The sequence below is a fragment of the Trachemys scripta genome, chromosome 1 (assembly GCF_013100865.1).
Source record: "Trachemys scripta elegans isolate TJP31775 chromosome 1, CAS_Tse_1.0, whole genome shotgun sequence".
In the NCBI taxonomy this organism is placed as follows: domain Eukaryota; kingdom Metazoa; phylum Chordata; order Testudines; family Emydidae; genus Trachemys; species Trachemys scripta.
Genome location: NC_048298.1, coordinates 143,993,432 through 144,016,002, shown reverse-complemented (window position 1 = coordinate 144,016,002; position 22,571 = coordinate 143,993,432). Strand labels below are relative to the sequence as shown.

Here is a 22,571-nt window from a genome sequence, read left to right as displayed (position 1 = left end):
GTATTTCAGGTCAAACACCCCAGACTCTGTCTACATCATTGCTAATGCTGGTTCAGTTTCACTGGGGAATTTTTTCAAAGCTTTCCTGCAACTAACTCTAATTTAGCTGCACCGTGTTATTAATGCTGAGAGCGCAGTCTAGATGCGCTGCCAGCGTTTGTAAGTGTCTGGTAGCCATACTAAGATCAGCTCTAATCTACAGTGTTAAGAACACTGATGGCCCATTTACACTAAGACTCCCATCAATGCTAACTAGTGGAGATAAATAATGTTAGTAAGAGGAAACTTCTAAAAATTTACTCAGTGTAGTTGTAGTACTTCTTTTTTTATGTGGGATGTGGAGAGTTAACCGTTAAAATGCCCTGTCTAGTTGATTTTATGGCATCGGCTTACTTTTCACAGAGGAGTTGGAGATGGATATCCAAGCACTGCCTTCCTTCTGCCATTTGCAGCATGCAACCTATTCACATTGATGGGCATTTGGTATCCAAGCTGAGGGCAGGATACAGCTCTGAGTCAGGAAAAAAGCATGGGGCAAGGGAATGCTAGGAGAGAATGGGGGAATGATTTTGTTTGTTTTTTACTCTGCAAGCACTGAGGAGAAGGAAGGAGGCCAGGGACAGACCAATTTTAACTTCTTTATTATTGAGCTGTACCATACAAAGCCTAATTACTCAGCCACCAAGATCATCAGGTCAGGTAACCTGAGAGGAGCATAATCTTCAACTGCAGCAAAGAGATGAGGGAGGGAAGGGAAGGGATACAGTGGGATTTGGAGGAGGATTGAAAAGAGGCAAAGCTTGAGTTGGTAATGGCAGAAAGGCAGCTGTCACTAAGGATAGGGGGTCTGTGCATGTGTCCGGTACCAAGTTCTCACTGTTTGCAGGCTTCTCTTGGGCTGCAGAGCATGCTATCATTTTATGAATAATTGCTAGCAAAATCCTAAACAATCTCAGCTGACAGGTGATTCAGCAGGTGCTGAGTCACATGCAGGGCTTGTTGATTGCGCAGTGATGGCTCATTAGTGTGCTCAGATGAAGAACATGGAAGGCTTTCTTGCTGCCAGGGTGATGGTGCTCCCTGTCAGCTTTGAAGAATGTGAGTTCTGGATCCTATGCTTTGGGAGAGGAGGGGTTGGTGATAGTGATGACAAGACAGGATATTAGTGCAGTCTTTCTCCCTCTATATTTCCTCCCCCTCCCTTACTTGTGGCCTGTCTGCTCTGGAAGTGGAAGGTGACAGAGAGGACTCATGGAAGTGAACACCAAGACAGGTAAAACTGTCTACTGATGATGAACTATCCCAATTTAAATTCCCTGGGATTAGGAAAATATGTCTCATAAACTTGCCAGGTCCACCCTGGGAAGGGACCCATAACGACTCTAGCACCGGGGCTGCAGCAGAAGGGACACAGAGAGCTCCAGCCCCAGGGCCATGGCAGGGGGTGCAGAGACCTTTATCCTAATTAAGTTTATGAACAGCCATCAGCTGGAAAGTAGCTCTCCTTAACTGGAAAGAAGAGCTCTTTATGAGCAAGGCCGGATTAACCTTTTGTGGGCTTGGCACCAAACATATTTGTGGGCCCCATGGGGAACGAACGTGGTCCCTGGATCCCACCTCCAGTGCTGCCTGCTGTAGCGGGGGCTTGAGATGTCCTCCAGTCCTGGGGTTGCATGGGGGCTGACAGGTCCTCCGGCCCTGGGGCTGTAGCAGGGAAGCAGAGAGAGAGTGCAACTTTCAAATGTAGAATTTTTTTTTTTTTTTTACATAACTGCACTCAAACATAAAACAGCGTAAAATGTCTTATTTACCTTGCAATGCTGGCTACAAAAGTACCATGTGAATGCCTGTTCTCGCTTTCAGGTGACATAAATAAGAAGCAGGCAGCATTATCTCCCGTAAATGTAAACAACCTTGTTTGTCTTAGCGATTGGCTGGAACAAGAAGTAGGACTGAATGGACTTGTAGGCTCTAAAGTTTTACATTGTTTTGTTTTTGTGTGCAGTTAGGTTAACTAAACAAAATCTACATTTGTAAGTTACACTTTCAGGATAAAGAGACTGCACTACAGTCCATTGAAAAATACTATTTCTTTTATTTTTTTACAGTGCCAATATTTGTAATAAAAAATAACAAAGTGAGCACTGTACACTGTGACATTGTGCAGTCTATATGGTTTTATAAAAACTTGATAAGAAGTCAATATAATGTAACTGAGATAATTTTAGAGAAAATACGGTAATAAGTGAATGTAACGTAACTGGGATATGCTTCATGCAAAAGGTCTCTTGTAAGGTATCATTACAAAGCTTATAAGCTACTGAGTATGATCATCTGATTTGTATGAATGTACCACTCTTGTATCTAAAACTAGAAATATAAAATGTAACTCTGAGGGCCTATTGTAATTGTGTAAAGTGTGGACCATTAATGATGGTTTGGAATCTTGATGACTCCCATTGTCTGCAGATGGCTGTATTTACCTGTGAGTCTTCCTGTATATGTGTGTGCTGGCAAGTGAGTAATGAAGTCTTGCAGTGACATGTGATCATGTCACCTGAACTGGAATCCATCTTTAACCTGGTGGTTTTGTATTCTGTCTTATAATTGAAATCGATATCTTTGAAAAGTAGAAAAACATCAAATTATTTATAATAAACAATAGAATACCAATTTAAATTTAATAGTGCAATTAAAACTGCAATTACTCACGAATAATTTTTAAATCAAGTTAATTTGTTTTGAGTTAATCACTTAAGTTCACCGCGATTAATTGACAACCCTAGCAATAGTCAATTTAGACCATTTTGTATGTATAATTGGGATTATGTTTTCCAATGTGCATTACTTTGCATTTATCAACAGTGAATTTCATCTACCATTTTGTTGCTCAGACACCCAGTTTTGTGAGATTCCTTTGTAACTCTTCGCAGTCTTTTTTGGCCTTACCTATCTTGAGTAATTTTATATCATCTGCAAACTTTGCCGCCTCACTGTTTACTCCTTTTTCTGTTGAATAGCATTGGTCCCAGTACGGATACCTGGGGTACCCCCCCCCCCATTTATTCTCTTTATACTGAAAACTGAGCATTTATTCCTACTCTTTGTTTCCTGTCTTTTTAATCAGTTAGTGATCCATGACAGGACCTTTTCTCTTATCCCAAGACTGCTTACTTTGTTTAGGAGACTTTGGCAAGGGAACTTGTCAAAGGCTTTTTGAAAGTCTAAGTACACTAGATCTACTGGATCACCCTTGTCCACATGTCTGTTGACCTCTTTGAGAGAATTCTAATAGATTGGTGAGGCATGATTTCCCTTTACAGAAGTTGTGTTGAATCTTCCCCAACAAATTGTGTTCAACTACGTGTCTGATAATTCTGCTCTTCACTATAGTTTCAACCAGTTTGCTTGTTAGTTTGTGTCTTTTTTGCTAGTTGCTCTTCAAATTCTTTTTTGGGCTGCCAAATCATACGTTTACACTTGAATGCCAGAGTTATGCAACTTTCTGTTTTCCTCTGTAGGATTTGACTTCCAATTCTTAAAGGATGCCTTTTTGCCTCTAACAGCCTCTTTTACTCTGTTTAGTCTTTTTTAATTTTTTTTTGTCCTCTTTGTTTTTTTTTTTTAATTTGGAGCATACATTTAATCTGAGCCTCTATTATGGTGTTTTTTTAAAAAGGTTTCATGCAGCTTGCAGGCTTGTGACTGTTCCTTTCAATTTCCATTTAAGTAGCGTCCTCATTTTTGTGTGGTTCCCCTTCTTGAAGTTAAATGCTACTGTGGTGGGTTTCTTTGGTATCCCCCTAGGATGTTAAATTTAATTACATTATGGTTGCTATTACCAAGCTATACAGCTGTATTCACCTCTTGGACCAGATCCTGTGCTCCACTTAGAACTAAATTGAGAATTGGCTCTTCCTTTGGGGGTTCCAGGACTAGCTGCTCCAAGAAGCAGTTGTTAATGGTGTCTAGAAATTTTATCTTTGCATCATGTCCTGAGGTGACATATACCAGTCAATATGGGGATAGTTGAAATCCCCCATTATTATTGAGTTTTCTATTTTTGTAGCCTCTTTCATCTCCCTGAGTATTTCATAGTCACCATCACCATCTTGGTCACGTGGTCAGTAGTGTGTTCCTACTGCTATACTTTTATTGTTCAAACATGGAATTTCTATCAATAGAGATTCTGTGGTACAGTTTGATTCATTTAAGATTTTTACTATATTTGACTCTATGCTTTCGTTTTCATATAATGCCACTCCCCCACCAGCACAACCTACTCTCATCCCTATATATTTTGAATTCTGGTATTAGTGTCCCATTGATTACCATCCTTCCACCAAGTTTCTGTGACACCTATTATAGCAATATCTTCATTTAGTACCAGGCACTCGAGTTCACACATCTTAGTATTTAGATTTCTAGCATTTGTATACAAGCACTTATAGAATTTGTCAATCTTTAGTTGTCTGCTTTCATGTGATGTAACTGAATGGGACTCCTTTTCATTTGACTGTTTCTCTTCAGTTCCCATTTGTACTTTATCAACTTCTATCCTCTCTTTGTTAGTAGGATAAGAGGATTCCCGTTAAGAGTTCCTCCGCTAAGGGATGTCTCTGTCCAAACTGTGTGCTCTTCTGTACCTGTCAGCTTCCCCCCTCCCCGGCCCTTAATTTAAACACTCCTCTGACCCTCTTTAATTTTATATGCCAGCAATTTGGTTCCATTTTGGTTTAGGTGGAACCTATCTTTCCTGGATGGGCTCCTCCTTTCACAAAAGATTCTCCAGTTCCTAATAAATCTAAAACTTTCCTCCATACATCATTGTTTCATCCACACATTGAAGCCCTGCCGTTCTGCCTGTCTAACTGGCCTTGATGGTGGAACTGAACACATTACCATGGAGCTTCTGGACTTGAATCTCTTATGTAGCAGCCTAAATTTGGCCTCTAGGACCTCTCTCCGACCTTTTCCCTATGTCACTGGCTCCTCCTCAGCACTGCACATACATCTGTCTAGATGTCTTGAGAGATCTGCAACCTTCCTACCTAGCAAGCAATTCACATGCGGTTGTCTTGGTCATCATAAACCCAACTATCTATATTTCTAATGATCAAATCCCCCGTTACTATTACTGGTCTCTGTCTAACAAATGAGGTCCCTTTCTCCAGTGTGTGAAGATACCATGACATCATCTGGAAGAAGGGTCCCAACTATGAGATAGTTTCCCTCCGCTCCATTTTAATGTTCTCCTTCCCTGAGACTTTCATCCTCCTCAACAGCACAGAGGCAGTGGAACCACTACTGTGTCCCGGAAAGTCTTGTCTTTGTACCTCTCTGTCTCCCTTAACTCCTCCAGGTCAGCCACTCTGGCCTCAAGAGCCCATGACACAAACTGCTTGCATTAACTACATACATATGCCACCTTCCCATAAGGCAGGTAATCATACATGCTGCATTCAGTGCATTAAATTGGGTAGCCCCCTCTCTGCTGCTGGGCTTCTGCCTGCATTAGTTTTAGTCCTGCAGCTATTTTTTTTTTTTTTGGGAGGGAGCGGGGTAAGGGTAAGGGAGAAGGTGTTTATTGGCCTAAATTTAGAGCATGTTAGATGTATCTGGCTCTCACACTCCCTCTCTAAACTCCCCTTCTAGCTCCTCTGGTCACTAAGGCCTTGGCTACACTTGGGGATTCACAGCGCTGCCGCGGCAGCGCTGTGAAGCGCGAGTGTAGTCGCGCCGCCAGCGCTGCAAGAGCTCTCTCGCAGCGCTGCAAGTACTCCACCTCTCCGAGGGGAATAGCTTGCAGCGCTGCGAGCGAGCGTGCCTCTCCGAGGGGAATAGCTTGCAGCGCTGCGAGCGAGCGTGCAGCGCTGCAGGCGGTGATTACACTGGCGCTTTACAGCGCTGCACTCACTGTGCTCGGGGGGGTGCGTTTTCACATCCCTGAGCGCAGCAAGTTGCAGCACTGTACAGCGCCAGTGTAGCCAAGGTCTTAGAAGCTGGCTTTTTAACCCCCAGTTCTCCTTGAGTAGCCCCATCCCCTGGTTTCCAGATCCTAAAGAATTTAGGGATCAAAGCCTTGTTAAGATGCTCTCAGCCTTGCCTGGCAGGCCTTAGGCTCAGCACATGGTGCCCCAACCAGACCACACTATAAACTGCAGGCAGGCAGGCACACTGCAAGCACACACACACACAACAAACTCACCTCAAGCATCATGTTGTTTCTCCTCCTTCACCTGGAGAACTCCCTCATTAAACTCCCCAAATGTCAAACTGTGATTTATTTCTGTGTGATGATGTGTCTCATTGTAGACTTTTGGTGCCTGTTTCCTAGATGTAAGTCTCAGCTGATCATGTAGCTCTATAAGAGCTCAAAGGCAAGAGATATTTAATGTTACAGCAGAGCAGGTGGAACTGAAATCTATTAGGTATTATGGTAGAAAAAAATCACCAACTTTTTCCCATTTTGCAGTGAAAACAGTGCGCTGTCTAATCGTACTGTGCTGTTAGTTGCATTATTAATACCTGAAGAGTGTGTTGAGGGAATGGGGAAGGGAAAATGAGAAACTATTATCTTTAGTGGTCCTTCCTTTTTAGGTTTTGGTAACCTGAATCAAAACTGTTTAAGTGAGGGAAAATAATTTATAGTCCATCTTCTTTTCCTTGCAGTATACATGAAGCTTCAGTGTCATACCTGATATGACAGACCCGGACGTCCTCACTGAAGTCCCAGCGGCTCTGAAGCGCCTTGCTAAGTATGTGGTGCGTGGTTTTTATGGCATTGAACATGCTTTGGCTCTGGACATCCTCATCCGGAATCCCTGCGTAAAGGAGGAGGACATGTTGGAGCTGCTGAAGTTTGATCGGAAGCAACTGCGGGCAGTTCTTAACACCCTCAAGGGGGACAAGTTCATCAAATGCAGGATGAGAGTGGAGACAGCTCCGGATGGCAAAACCACCCGGCACAACTACTACTTCATCAATTATCGCCTGCTGGTCAATGTGGTGAAGTACAAGCTGGACCACATGAGGAGGAGGATTGAGACGGACGAGAGAGATTCCACCAATCGTGCCTCCTTCAAATGTCCTATTTGTTTCAGCACCTTCACAGACTTGGAGGCCAATCAGCTGTTTGATCCCATGACAGGTATGGTGCAAGCATCAAATATTTTTGTTTTATCTTTCATCATTTAGGCTCCAGAATTTCAAGAAACGCAATGCTTTTCAGTAGTGAAACATACTTTGGTGACTGTGATCTTTCTCCTGGGTTATCCTGGAGCTGGGAGCACTATGCTTCAAGAGTTGCTAATATTAGAATGAAATACAAAATTCAAACCCAAAGTCCTTATAGTTTGTAATCAAAGATTCCATGTTGCTTCTTGAAAGAGCAGGAGTGTTAGATCCTCAGTAGACTGGCCAAATTTCAACATGGGTAATTACATGGTCATCTTAGTTTTCCCTTTCAGTTTGAAGAGAACATGGTATTCTTTGTTTCCTGACCTCAACTGTTCTGTAGTGTTGCTGAGAGAGATTAAACAATTGCCACCTGTTGCCCCAGTAGTTGGCTGTGTTTTGGTGATGGATGCAGTATTACTTATATAGTTGTACAATCCAGGAGCAGTGTTTATAAAGTAAATACTTGTAAGGATGTTTGGGTAAAAGGCAGTATAGAAATGAAAGCTCAGTATCACAATCAAATTCAAAGGAGAATAAAGTAGGGTGTCCTTGTTGGTGGTATGGAGCCTTTTACCACATGCTGCTCTTGCCTGTACATAAGAACGGCCATACTGGATCAGACCAAACATCCATCTAGCCTGGTATCCTGTCTTCCAACAGTGGCCAATGTCAGGTGCTCCAGAGGGAATGAACAGAACAGGTAATCATCAAGTGATCTGTCGCCCATTCCCAGCTTCTAGCAAACAGAGGCTAGGGACATCATCCCTGCCAATCCTGGCTAATAGCCATTGATGGACCTATCCATGAATTTATCTGGTTCTTTTTTGAATCCTGTTATAGTCTTGGCCTTCACAACATCCTCTGGCAAGGAGTTCCACAGGTTGACTGTGTTGTGTGGAAAAAATACTTCCTTTTGTTTGTTTTAAACCTGCTGCCTATTAATTTCATTTGGTGACCCATATATCTTGTGTTATGAGAAGGAGTAAATAACACTTCCTTATTTACTTTCTCCACACCAGTCATGATTTTATAGACCTCTATCATATCCCCCCTTAGTCGCCTCTTTTCCAAGCTGAAAAGTCCCAGTCTTATTAATCTCTCCTCATACGTCAGCTGTTCTATATCCCTAATCATTTTTGTTGCCCTTTTCTGAACCTTTTCCAAGTCCAATATATATATTTTTTGAGATGTGGTGACTACATCTGTACGCAGTATTCAAGATGTGGGCTTAACATGGATTTATATAGAGGCAATATGATATTTTCTGTCTTCTTATCTATCCCTCTCTTAATGATTCCCAACATTCTGTTCGTTTTTTTGACTGCCGCTGCACGTTGAGTGGATGTTTTCAGAGAACTATCCATGACTCCAAGATCTTTCTTGAGTGGTAACAGCTAATTTAGACCCCATCATTTTATATGTATAGTTGGGATTATGTTTTCCAATGTGCATTACTTTGCATTTATTGGCATTGTGGTTGGTTGTGTGTGATTTACTGTTAGGCTCTATTGGGGTAACAATGGAACCAGTGAGGAAAGTAAAAAGAAATATATTACTGTTTAAAGTCAAATAGTCATTAAATAAATCTGCCAGATTTGTGCATGATTGAGGGTAAACAAGATTTTTCTTTGCGTGATTGCCCACATGGTATTCCACTGTTGATGTGCAACTTTTAAACAGGCTGTTTTTTTTGCTGGGGGCTGTATCTCGGGAACTCTTTGGTTCAAATGTCTCCAAATTTGGCCCGTTAACAGAATCCCATGTGCAAGTGATGCACATCAAATTTCAAGACAATCTGAGTAACACTGTAGATTTTTAGAGCACTTAGAAGAGTTGAGCTTTAAACAGAAAGCTGGTCTTAACCTTAACTATCGTGGGGTTGTCACCCTGCTGTAATATAGCTGGAGATAGAGATGGAAATGGCAGACAGCTAAAGTAAAGCACTATCTCTTACAGAGGCCTCTGGGGAAAAATGTTAATCCTTTGTTCTGTGTCCTTTTAAAACCATGCAATCTGCAGAAATGTACTTTCTACAGGCAAAGTGTTGCAAGATTGTTAGACTCTAAATAACTCAGTACCATCTCTTCAAATGGATTTTTTTAGTACTTAAGAGAAACAACAAAGCATTAAATATCCACAAGTACATTCTGTTGTTCATGTGGGTCAGCCACATGCTATATGTAAGAGAGTACAAGCTTCAGTGTTTTCTTAACCGGTAGAGGGAGACGCTCTGTTCTGTTTGGAGACAGTGGTTAGGGAGGATTAATTTGTTAACTGTTGCCAACATAGAAAGCATTTTATAGCTTTGTTTTCTGTAGCTCAAGTTAATCGAGTCTGGATGGGTGATGCATGCTTTTGATGTTTCTTCCCCCTTCTCATAGCCCAATCATATTTGTGAACCTGACATAGTGTAACATTCAGTTGTCAGATTCAAGGTTAATATGAAAGAAAAATTACGTGACTAGAAACTGCAAGGGAGAGTGGGTTGTGGTGAGGGAGAGACAGAAGCTAGAGCTCCCACATTGAATTTAACAGACTTGTGTTGGGCTCTGTTATTTATAGTACTCAATTGAAATATTGCATTTTACTGAAAAACTAAACTGTGTCAGAGTATTTACCAGAATAATATTTGAATTTGATTTTGAAGCTAGAAAGAAAACAAATCTAAGGTTCCCTGTGGTTGAAGAAAGATGTATTCTTTTTCTCTCCTTCTTCCCCCTTCTCTGTCTCCCCCAATCTCCATCATATTCACATAATCCTTTTATTGTACCACATTGCTTTCTATTTCTATTATTGTAAGAAAAATCTTAAGATAAACATATTACATTTATTATTGGGTTGGCTTCATGTTCTAGTACAGAATGGGACATGCACCCATAGACTGGGCAATGGCTTATTTTAAAAATTAGATTGAACAAGACCCTAAAGAGAAGGTACTATAGGGGGTAGCCGTACATTGGAAAGGGGATGGAGTAGATGCCCTGATAGGTTTCTTCCATCACTATAGTCTCCTGCTATATGGATTCACAAGTAGTTAACCCCTTCCTCCCTGACTCTTTGCTCTTGCATTCGTAATAATAATCTCGGTGCTATTTTAGTGTTGTCAGTTTCCTGCATGGTAGCAGTGGCATATTGTTAATATAGTTAAATGAAATTTAAGCTGCATAAGGAAGGGGAGATGTAAATGTTAAAATGGAAATCAGTGGAGTCTTTTTAAAAAAAAAAAAATTCAGTCCTGCACTGCATATTCTTGTGCCTAACAGCAATATTCCACTGTATAACACACTTAGTTTGCTTTTCTCTAGCACCTTTCAAACTCCAGCTGTCTCAAAGCACCTTGAGCTAAGGTAAGGCAGTAACTGTGGAACTAAGCTCTCATGTGGCTGGAATGTTTTGCTGAGGAAAGAGATTTTGACCAAACTCCTGTTGTGCCTTGAGCATCTCATATCGTAAAATCCCATAATTTTTCTGGGTGCCCAGCTATTCACTTCATCCCTTCCAGAGTATTCTAAACACATCTGCCAAAAGCCTCTGTTGTCTCTCACTATTCAGTCTCCCCACTTTCTCACTCAGACCCTGCACTAACTTTCAGTCTTCTACATCAAGTAGAAATTACATGCTCTCACTTTCAAGGCTCCACATAACTTGGCCTATCCTACACTTTTCCTAATTTGTTTTCTCAAGTCCACCCACCCTTTTCCCTTTCTTGTGCTGCCAATTCTCGTCTCTTCTCATTTTTGATGGTCTCCCTTGTCCACTTCGCACTCCATGTCTCTTCATTCTGCTCTCTCCCATCCCACCTTCAAAAAAAATTACTAAGAACCATGTGTTCCATGAAGTGTTCAAGCTGCGTAACTACCCTTTTCTTTGTTCGGTATAGTATTGAATCATAACCTTAGACCACAAGATCTTTGGAGCAGGTATTGTGGCTATATTTTCTCTACTGTACAGGGCCATGTACGTATTATATATCAATGATTTAAAAAAACCCAACCAACTCTACAACCTCCAGCAGGGCTCAGAAATCCATTTGTTTGCTCATCACTGGCATGTCAGAAATTTTTCCTGGAAAGGGCCCTAAGCCTTTCCCTTCTGAAGAACTTCAGTTTCTATTTTTACATTTTTCACCATCATGGTTGCAAAGATAGCTTTCCATTTGTGACCTTAATGTAAACTAATGCGGTGTTACCGTCTTGAGTCTGCAACCACAGCTTGAGGGTCTTTGTCACTGCTCAGAGCTATGTCAGGTAGCAGCAAAATGAAACTGACCAGACTCTGCTCACATTCACTGCTGCTCAGAAATGAAATTGGTAATCATCTCAGTTTCACTCTGCTTCAGGTTAGCAAATCTCTGAGCTATACCCAAAGACAAATGGAGAAATTCAAACTGTAGATAAGGCACACACATTTAATGGTAATGTTTAGAATGACTCATCAAGGGACGTGATAGATTGTCCATTACTTGAAATCTTTAAATCAAGATTGCATGTCTATCTGAAAGGTATACTTCAGTTTAACCACAAGTTATTGGACATTCAGGAATTAGTGGGTGCAAGTTTATGGTTAGCCCTAAGCAGAATGTTAAATGAGATGATCATAATTGACCTTCTTGGCCTTACAATTATGGTTCACTGGAGCTGTTGCTCCTAGAGTCCTGGTGGCCATCCTCTCATATTTTGAAGTGACGTCTGTGACATTACCTAGGCCCAGGGTACAATCTGGACTGATGAACAGCTGTGTCCACTCAGTTCTCCAACCGGGGGTGCCTTTTACACTGCTTCGCTGTGAAAGCAACCATTCTTGGTCTGCTCATACAAAGCCTCCTGCATGTAATTTACTCCCAGTTATTGTATATGAGTGCTATAGTCAGCTACTCTTGAATTACACTGCAGAGCAACACCAGCAAGCTCCCAGTCCCAGACTTTCCCCAGAAATGTATGTCTTGTATTGCCAAGCTCTCTCTTGAACAATAAATCCTGTTATCTCAAATACTTTCCCAAACACTTCAGTAAAAACACACTGATTTTAGCTAAAACAAATATATTATCTACAAAAGATAGATTTTAAATTAATATAAGTAATGAGGCATAAAAGTCAGAATTGATTACAAGAAAATAAAGGTAAAACACAACTAATGCCTAACTTAACAAGCTAAGTGAATTCAAAGCAAAGTCTCTCTCACCACATGTTTCTGCAGTCTTACTGGCTGACTTTCTTTCAGTCAGGATCCCTCCCCTGGTCCAAAGCTGTTTCCTTTCTTCTTTAGGTGTTGTGGATGCTGAGGGTAGAGAGAAAGGGAGGAATAATTTGGGGCGTCTGCTTTCCCTTCTTACAGTTCTTTTTCTTCTTCGAGAATCATCTCCAGCTAATGTTCAGGAGACAGAAAGTCTGTATGGACATGAACCCCAAGTTGTTTCTGTGTCAAGATGTAGATTTTTTTTTGGCCACGCCCTCTTTTCTGTCTAAGAATGGCCACTTATCCAGGTTATGGTTCATTTGATTTTGTTGACACCTGGCTGAGGTGTTGGCTAGCGTTTTGTCTCTGGGGAACTGGTTTTTGACTGCTCCCCAGATTTGAAACATGTCTTTCAGTAATAGCATGCAGTACAATCTTACAACTTTTTAACAGCTTTGCCAAACACATTTTACCAGGACAATAATGGTCAGCAAATGATGAGTTATTAAATGATATCTCACATAAGGACAGCCATATTGGGTCAGACCAAAGGTCCATCTAGCCCAGTATCCTGTCTTCTGACAGTCAGGTGCTTCAGAGGGAATTAACAGAACAGGTAATCATGGAGTGATCCATCCCCTGTTGCTCACTCACAAAGCATACTTTATACAAAATATATCATAGTCCTGTAAAAGGGGGGAATATAGGGGTACAGACTGTCACAACATCTGCTGGTACGTCTAATCTTCCTGGCTATTAAGCGTCTGCTAAATTTTTCATGCCATGACCTACAGTGCTCATGCAATGTCTGTCTGGGTGAGTTTTGTCAATACAAGCACAGAAAATATTTGCCACATACACCCCTCTCTTGGCTTTACAAATCCAAACACGCACAAATGGAAAGACATTCCTAACCCTTTTGTGAATATTGCTAAGCCTTTGCCACTTCAGTGGAAAAGGTCGTTACTGCAGCTTTCTTGCCTTGTATTATTCTGCTGACTTGCTGTTCTTTTTGAAGGTGCATGCTTGGTAATACCGTCTCCCAAGTGTGTCATCCTTTTAGACATGGACATCTGTTTAGATGTCAGATCAAGAGCACATGTGGAATCCTGTTACTTGTGCTGCAGTAGGTTGTATTGTTCGATTCATATTCAAACTTATAACATGCAAGCCTAGCCAGTGTCTGTGCTGATGCTAAAAACTTACTCTGCTGTGAAGGGCTTTAGATTTGGGGGACAGGACTAAAGAGCTAGATTTAACCAGTAGTGGGGTCTTTTGTTGCAGTGGTAAATATCTGAGCCAGCATTGGCAGCAGGAGGAAGTATGGGAGGCTCCTGAAATACAACACACCTAGAAAGGATGGCAGAATCAGGATTATAGCATCTTGAAACTTAAAGTAGACCTATAAGGGAGTAAAGCATTGGTTAGGTGAGCTTACCCTATATAACATGGTAAAAGTCTAATCTTTATATAGTGGATGACTGATTAGCAATGTATGAGTAATATAAAAGTAGGTTTTGTAGGCCTGTATAATTGTGTGGTTGTTGTAACCTTTTAGAGATGGGGAAAGTGCAAACAAAGGTTCCGGGGAAAGAATACTAACATTTGATCATTCTGTTACTGAGTTTTTGTAGTGTCTAAAGTAAACAAGGAAAGTCCCTGTCAAATAATAGGATTGATAATTTTCTTTATGCTAAAAAGGGGAACAACGTGTTATGTAAGTTATTGTGTAATTTGTAACATCATGTATGGCAATAACTATGTCCCAATAGTAAAGGAAAGATTTGGAGTAGTGAGTGAGAAGGAGTGTTGATAAAAGATCATGTAATATTGTGTGTAAAAGATCATGTCAGAAACTAGAATCTCTGCCTGGGGTGTAACACTCTGTATCTGTGTAAATACAACCTGGTCCTTGGATTTAAGAACTCACTGTAAACAGTGTTTTTTCTGCTTTCTATGGGTTTGGTGAGGTAACCTGTGGGCCTGGTGGAATTGGTTCTGAAATATCCTTACAAGACCCATTGAATTCCATTTTCTCTAGGTCTTTGTTGTCTCCATTCCTGAATGTCCTGGCAAGAAAAGGGCACAGATGACTATAATGGTGATAAGGTTCAGTGTGCTTGCATGTCTCCAGCTCTGAGATGGAATTTGAATTGTTCAGGCATGTAGGTGTATACATGTGAATTTGGGGATCTCACTGCTAGATCTTTTTGTGGTATTTGATCACCAAATTCTGCTGGGCAGTCTCCAAGGGATTGCAGGGTGAATGGAAATGGCTCTGGTTCTTCTCAGACCAAACCAAGAGAGGGTTATAATAGGCAACAGATACTGTATCTTCAAAACCCTCTATGTGGCATTCCACAAGGCTTAATTTTCTCCCTATTTTTCCAATACAGAGTATGGGGGGATAATGTTCAGGCAACGGATGACACCTACCTCTAAATCACCTTTATACCCAATATAACCAGCACCATCTTCTCAGCTAGGCATTGAGAAAGCTGAATCAGCACCTGTATGAAAGGCAAGTGTCTGAAACTGAACGCAGACAAGTGGAGCAAGGGAAGCATTTGTATTTTCCTCTTCTATAACAGTTCCCTCTGTTGAGGGCACGTGCTGTCAGGTTACGTCCGTTTAGTGTTGGTGGCCTTTTAGACAGTGCTGTTAGAGCCCACATAGCTACAACTATGAAAAATACCCTTTTCTGTCTCCGGCTCTCCAGAAGGCACTACCTCTCCCCTCCAACGCTATTATACTTCATCTTGGCCACTCTGATCCATGCCAGGTCCCACGGTGTCTGCATTTAAAAAAAAATCACCACTGCTTATGGGCCAGTTGGGGGAGTTTGTGGGCCCCGAACTGAGGCTAAGAAATGAATGGCTGATGCAGACTGAAGTCAACTGGAATCCCTATCGATAGTGTCTCCAGGTCAGGAGTGAGCAATACTTAAAGGATGGCACAAAGGTAGCTTGCCCTGCTGCTACACATGGCACACCTATTTGAGGCTAAGTTGAAGGATTTGATCTCCAGGGCTGTCAGTCTGGAACGTCTCATGGGGAGTAGTATCACAGGCCGGAGGAGGCTGAGCCTCCCCAAATAGCCAGGCGTGGCCATGCCCATGCTGTGCCACCAGGCCCCCTCCTGCGTCCTGCTCTTCCCCTGGGGCTGGGACCAGGGCCGGGCCGCCTGCCCGGTGCTCCAGGGATGGGGGCGCTGGGGCTGGGCCAGTGCTCCGGGGTTGAGGGCGCTGGGGGACACGCCACCTGTCTGGAGCAGCGGGCTGCACCGCCCGTCCAGCGCTCTGGAGCTGGGGGCGTTAGGGCAGCCTGGGGTGCGGAGGGGCTGGCAACTACTCTGGGGGGAGGCCTCTGGGCTCTTTCAGGGGGGAGGGGGGGGAGGAGAGGCAGGGCCTTGGGCAGAAGGGGTAGGTCTAGGGGCTAGCCTCCCAGAGCCAGCAGTTCATGCGCTGCCCATGAAATCTAGTATTCATGAATAAGGCATATGTTTTTAATAGTGAGGATAAATAACTACTGAAACAGTTTAATAAGATCCTCCATCACTGACAATTTTTAAATCAATACGATATTTTTCTAAAATATCTGCTTAGGAATTACTTTGGCAAAGTTTGGTGGCCTGTATTATACAGGAGGTCAGACTAGATGATCACAGTGGTCCCTTTTGGCCTCAGAATCTATGAATAAAAAGTTCAATTTTAGCCCATCTATTTAGGTATTTCTAAATTGCCCATCACCAAGGTATGCAAGCACCTAATTTTATTAAAAAAAAAAAGCCTGTTCTGCCCATCTAGTGAGTTGATTGCCCACATGCATACCACTGAATAATTAGTTAAACTCAATAACAGTTTCAGATAGGTTGTTGCTCCATTAGTTGCATAACAGAATATCCTTCTAAGAATTTGGCTTTATTTTGGGAGTGGGAGGACTGTTATAAAAATCTTGATTTAAATGTACTTTATTACTTTATTTCATGTTTTATTTACAAGTTGCTTGTTCTTCACTCTCTCCCCATTTTGTCTTAAATTGCTAAAATGAACATTTTGTAAGTGTTTCTAATTAGTTTCTTCAATGTTAGTAGAGAAACTCTATAAGATCTGAAATTCTGTTAAAAAGTTGCTCACACACAAAGTTAATCTATTTTGAAAAAAAAATCCAGGCCCTCATTTGTGAGAACGATACAAACCAAACAAAAATTATAACCAGGTAGCCTGTGCTATATTTGCAATGAACACCACCTATTGATATATTCAACTTCAACAAGTCAAGAAACCAAAATAAGCTCTATTTCTTCGTCGGAGTTTGCAGTCTGAAGTCAGTGAGTCTTTTTTGTACATCCCACTCTTATGTGGCTCCTATCTTTGAAAATGTTGGCATGTATATAAAAAAGTCACTAACTTTTAGTATATTCAAAGTCTAAATAATTTTTGATCACCCTGAAAGACTTTTGTTTTGAAATGACAAAGATTTTATGACACTAAGAGATGTTTTTAACAAATAAAATTTTTGCTCCTGACCCTGCAAATACTTATGCAGATGCTCAATTTTAAGCACGAATAGTCCCACTGCTGTGCTTCTTTGCACTTCTTTGCACTTGTGTGAGCAGGTGCTTTTAAAAGGTGAAACTTGCTGATGTCCAGCCTTTGCCCCAGGGTCTCTTCTGTTCCTGAATGCAATAAATTATGACCCTTGAAGGCAACTGTGTTAAGAGGAGGATTTGTAGCTGATTATAAACTGAACATGTATTCCATGAGCCACACCCAGTGATTTTAAAACCAGAACCCTCTGTCTTTTTACTCTGGGGAGGAGGTAGGAGTCTCCCCAACTGCCTGTCTCCTGCTTCTCCTCTATTCCCAGGAGCAGCTCTGGGATGAGCTAGCAGCACTCTGAACAGCTGCTGTCCTTCTCCTGCTGCAGCTGCTCAACAACTCCACAACTGGCTGCCCGCTGCATTGCAGGGGAGGGAGAAGAAGAGTTACTCTTGCTGTTCTGTTGCCTGCTTCTCTGTTGTGCTGCAGGAGCCACAATCTCTGGACTGTGGTAGCTTAGTATTTCGGACTTTGAGCTGGAAAGATTGGGGACAACTGGTATACCATATCACTTGTGAGATGGTACAGTAAGCTGCACTTTCTCTCTAGGCATAGCCATCGTAATGGAAGTTACAGGCCTTCATCTCTGCTTACAACACAAGGTGTACATCCAGTTGCCAGGCCTGATAGCAGTGTATTGTCTGTGTTGATAGGAGGTGGTTAGACATTATGGTAGTCCTCTAGTAGTTGTAGTCAAGAATAATAAATTACAATGAGATTACTATGGAAATATAACAGGCATCTGCATTAATCTTTTGTGAGTTCATAAGTATTCATTGTAATATTGGCAAAAAGAAGAACAGGAGTACTTGTGGCACCTTAGAGACTAACAAATTTATTAGAGCATAAGCTTTCGTGGACTACAGCCCACTTCTTCGGATGCATATAGAATGGAACATATAATGAGGAGATATATATACACACATACAGAGAGCATAAACAGGTGGGAGTTGTCTTACCAACTCTGAGAGGCCAATTAATTAAGAGGAAAAAAAAAAAAAAAAACTTTTGAAGTGATAATCAAGCTAGCCGAGTACAGACAGTGTGATAAGAAGTGTGAGAGTACTTACAAGGGGAGATAGAGTCAACGTTTGTAATGGCTCAGCCATTCCCAGTCCTTATTCAAACCGGAGTTGATTGTGTCTAGTTTGCATATCAATTCTAGCTCTGCAGTCTCTCTTTGGAGTCTGTTTTTGAAGTTTTTCTGTTGTAATATAGCCACCCGCAGGTCTGTCACTGAATGACCAGACAGGTTAAAGTGTTCTCCCACTGGTTTTTGAGTATTTTGATTCCTGATGTCAGATTTGTGTCCATTAATTCTTTTGCGTAGAGACTGTCCGGTTTGGCCAATGTACATGGCAGAGGGGCATTGCTGGCACATGATGGCATATATCACATTGGTAGATGTGCAGGTGAACGAGCCCCTGATGGTATGGCTGATGTGATTAGGTCCTATGATGATGTCACTTGAATAGATATGTGGACAGAGTTGGCATCGGGGTTTGTTACAAGGATAGGTTCCTGGGTTAGTGGTTTTGTTCAGTGATGTGTGGTTGCTGGTGAGTATTTGCTTTAGGTTGGGGGGGTTGTCTGTAAGCGAGGACAGGTCTGTCTCCCAAGATCTGTGAGAGTAAAGGATCATCTTTCAGGATTGGTTGTAGATCTCTGATGATGCGCTGGAGAGGTTTTAGTTGGGGGCTGAAGGTGACAGCTAGTGGTGTTCTGTTATTTTCTTTGTTGGGCCTGTCTTGTAGGAGGTGACTTCTGGGTACTCGTCTGTCTCTGTCAATCTGTTTTTTCACTTCAGCAGGTGGGTATTGTAGTTTTAAGAATGCTTGATAGAGATCTTGTAGGTGCTTGTCTCTATCCGAGGGATTGGAGCAAATGCGGTTATATCTTAGAGCTTGGCTGTAGACAATGGATCGTGTGGTGTGTCCTGGATGGAAGCTGGAGGCATGTAGGTAAGTGTAGCGGTCAGTAGGTTTCCGGTATAGGGTGGTATTTATGTGACCATCGCTTATTAGCACAGTAGTGTCCAGGAAATGGACCGCTTGTGTGGATTGATCTAGGCTGAGGTTGATGGTGGGATGGAAATTATTGAAATCATGGTGAAATTCCTCAAGGGCTTCTTTTCCATGGGTCCAGATGATGAAGATGTCATCAATGTAGCGCAAGTAGAGTAGGGGCGTTAGGGGACGAGAGCTAAGGAAGCGTTGTTCTAAGTCAGCCATAAAAATGTTGGCATATTGTGGGGCCATGCGGGTACCCATAGCAGTGCCGCTGACTTGAAGGTATATATTGTCCCCAAATGTGAAATAGTTGTGGGTGAGGACAAAATCACAAAGTTCAGCCACCAGGTTAGCTGTGACATTATCAGGGATACTGTTCCTGATAGCTTGTAGTCCATCTTTGTGTGGAATATTGGTTCAGCATGGCTGAGGTTATGTGGCAAGTGATGTTGCTTTTCCACAATTTCAGCCTTTGCACGTCGACGTTGACATCATAATCAAAAAGGCTGACAAAGGAGGTGCTGTCGTCATCATGAATAAATTGGAATATGACCAGGAGGCTGCTAGACATTCTTAAAACTACAATACCCACCTGCTGAAGTGAAAAAACAGATTGACAGAGACAGACGAGTACCCAGAAGTCACCTCCTACAAGACAGGCCCAACAAAGAAAATAACAGAACACCACTAGCTGTCACCTTCAGCCCCCAACTAAAACCTCTCCAGCGCATCATCAGAGATCTACAACCAATCCTGAAAGATGATCCTTTACTCTCACAGATCTTGGGAGACAGACCTGTCCTCGCTTACAGACAACCCCCCCAACCTAAAGCAAATACTCACCAGCAACCACACATCACTGAACAAAACCACTAACCCAGGAACCTATCCTTGTAACAAACCCCGATGCCAACTCTGTCCACATATCTATTCAAGTGACATCATCATAGGACCTAATCACATCAGCCATACCATCAGGGGCTCGTTCACCTGCACATCTACCAATGTGATATATGCCATCATGTGCCAGCAATGCCCCTCTGCCATGTACATTGGCCAAACCGGACAGTCTCTACGCAAAAGAATTAATGGACACAAATCTGACATCAGGAATCAAAATACTCAAAAACCAGTGGGAGAACACTTTAACCTGTCTGGTCATTCAGTGACAGACCTGCGGGTGGCTATATTACAACAGAAAAACTTCAAAAACAGACTCCAAAGAGAGACTGCAGAGCTAGAATTGATATGCAAACTAGACACAATCAACTCCGGTTTGAATAAGGACTGGGAATGGCTGAGCCATTACAAATGTTGACTCTATCTCCCCTTGTAAGTACTCTCACACTTCTTATCACACTGTCTGTACTCGGCTAGCTTGATTATCACTTCAAAAGTTTTTTTTTTTTTTTTCCCTCTTAATTAATTGGCCTCTCAGAGTTGGTAAGACAACTCCCACCTGTTTATGCTCTCTGTATGTGTGTATATATATCTCCTCATTATATGTTCCATTCTATATGCATCCGAAGAAGTGGGCTGTAGTCCACGAAAGCTTATGCTCTAATAAATTTGTTAGTCTCTAAGGTGCCACAAGTACTCCTGTTCTTCTTTTTGCGGATACAGACTAACACGGCTGCTACTCTGGAACATTGTAATATTGAGGAATAGGAAGTAACTGGGGCTTTACAGTAAAATGTTTCATGCCGTAACTTTGGTCAGCTTTAGTTCAAGCTACTTTTAAAATTAGAAGAAGGAGGAAGAAGGAACAAGTAGTTCTGGTCAGAAACTATTTTTAACCAAATTCTGTGGCACCCAGAGCAATCACCATATCTTCCATTGAGATGTAAATCTGAGGCCCTGACCCACTTGTCATTAAAGTTCTCCGGCACTTTTTGGGGTGTTTTATTCCTAGTGTACTGAACAGAATCCATTTTAAGTAATTATGGTCTGCCACTCCCGAGTAGTTTGAATTGAGTATAGGATTTTTCTGCACTTTCTATCCTAAAATGTTATAGGATGTCTGTGTTTCACCCTAGAGGTGGCTGCAATTTTAGTGGTAGATAAAGTGATTATGTAACTTGAAAATGTTGCCAACTCTTACGATTTTATTTAGGGTTGTTGGTTAATCACAGTTAACTCATGCGACTAACTTAAAAAAAAATTAATTGTGATTAAAACAATCACAAGGCTACGTTTTAGTCACAGGAATTTTTAGGAAAAGTCACAGACAGTAAACAAAAATTTATGGCCTGTGACCTGTCCATGACTTTTACTAAAAATACCAGTGAATAAAACTTGGCGGGGGGTGCTGCCCGGGAGCCCTGTGAGTGCTGGGGGAGGGCGGCCCAACTGCTGTGGGGGAGGTCGGAGGGGTGATGGGAGGGGGGGTGCACGTGTTCTGGGACCCCTGCTGGTGCTGGGGGGGGGGAGGGGTTGGTTGGTGGGGCCAGCAGGCTCCCTCCCTGGCTCCACGCCTCCCTCCCAGCAACAACAGCAGAGTTTTGGTATGGGAGGCAGCAGGAGGTTGGGGCATGGGAAATATATTCCATGACTTTCCCTGACTTCTGCAGTGGCTGGTGCACACGGCTCAGGCAGCCTCTGCGCCGAGCACACCAGCCACTGCTGGAGTAGTCTCGGGCCCCCGCATCCACCGCAGCGCAGTTTAGGTGTGGGAGGAGTCAGGGGGTTGTGACACTGGACAGGGCGAGGCGGACTCTGGGTAGCGCTTACCTGGGGGGCTCCCCGGAAGCGGCAACATCCCCCTCGCTCAACTGCTAGGCGGAGGCATGGCCAGGCAGCTCTGTGTGCTGCTTCTGCCCAGAGCGCTGGATTTGCAGTTTCCATTGGCCGGGATTAGTAGGAAATGGGGAGGAAAACATTACACACAAAGCACTTTTCCAGTCATCCAGCATCTCTTAAATGTGCACATCTGCTGCGTAAGGGTAGGAATGCAATTTGCCTTCTGGTGTTTAAGTACACTTGGGTAATGTTTTCAAATTTTTCTCTACAACCATGAGGGCTATACAGTTAGCTTTCATTTAAAAAAAAAAAAAGAAGAGACACTCATATAGTCATGACTCCAATAGCTTGAGCTTTAAAAAAAAAAAAAAATTAGGGCTGTCAAGTGATTCAAAAAACTAACTGAAAATTAATTGTGCTGTTAAACAAGAATAAATACCATTTATTTAAATATTTTTGATGTTTTTCAACATTTTCAAATATATTAATTTCTCTTACAACACAGAATACAAAGTGTACAGTGCTCACTTTGTAATTTTTTTATTACAAATATTTGCACTGTAAAATGGTAAACAAAATAAATAGTATTTTTCAGTTCACCTCATGCAAATACTGTAGTATAATATATAATATTATCGTGAAAGTGCAATTTACAAATGTAGATTTTCATTTGTTACATAAGTGCACTCAAAAACAAAACAATGTAAAACGTTAGTCTACAAGTCCACTCAGTCCTACTTCTTGTTCAGCCAATTGCTAAAACAAACAAGTTGGTTTATATTTATGGGAGATGATGCTGCCTGCTTCTTATTTACAATGCCACCAGAAAGTGAGAACAGGCATTTGCATGGCATTTTTGTAGCTGGCG

The 22,571-nt window shown here is 42.0% G+C and overlaps 1 protein-coding gene across 2 annotated transcripts in view; it reads left to right on the top strand.

The window, feature by feature from the left end:
• Nucleotides 1-22,571, top strand: part of GTF2E1 (general transcription factor IIE subunit 1) — a 97,959-nt gene that overhangs the window by 13,798 nt on the left and 61,590 nt on the right. Inside the window, exons 1-2 of one of the 2 annotated variants that reach the window (XM_034788461.1) lie at nucleotides 1,171-1,273; nucleotides 6,673-7,150. In XM_034788461.1, coding sequence (XP_034644352.1) covers nucleotides 6,703-7,150 — 448 coding nt within the window. In that variant the 5' untranslated portion in view covers nucleotides 1,171-1,273; nucleotides 6,673-6,702. Of the gene's footprint in view, nucleotides 1-1,170; nucleotides 1,274-6,672; nucleotides 7,151-22,571 lie in introns of those variants that run through there. The other variant, XM_034788452.1, reaches the window with a different exon arrangement.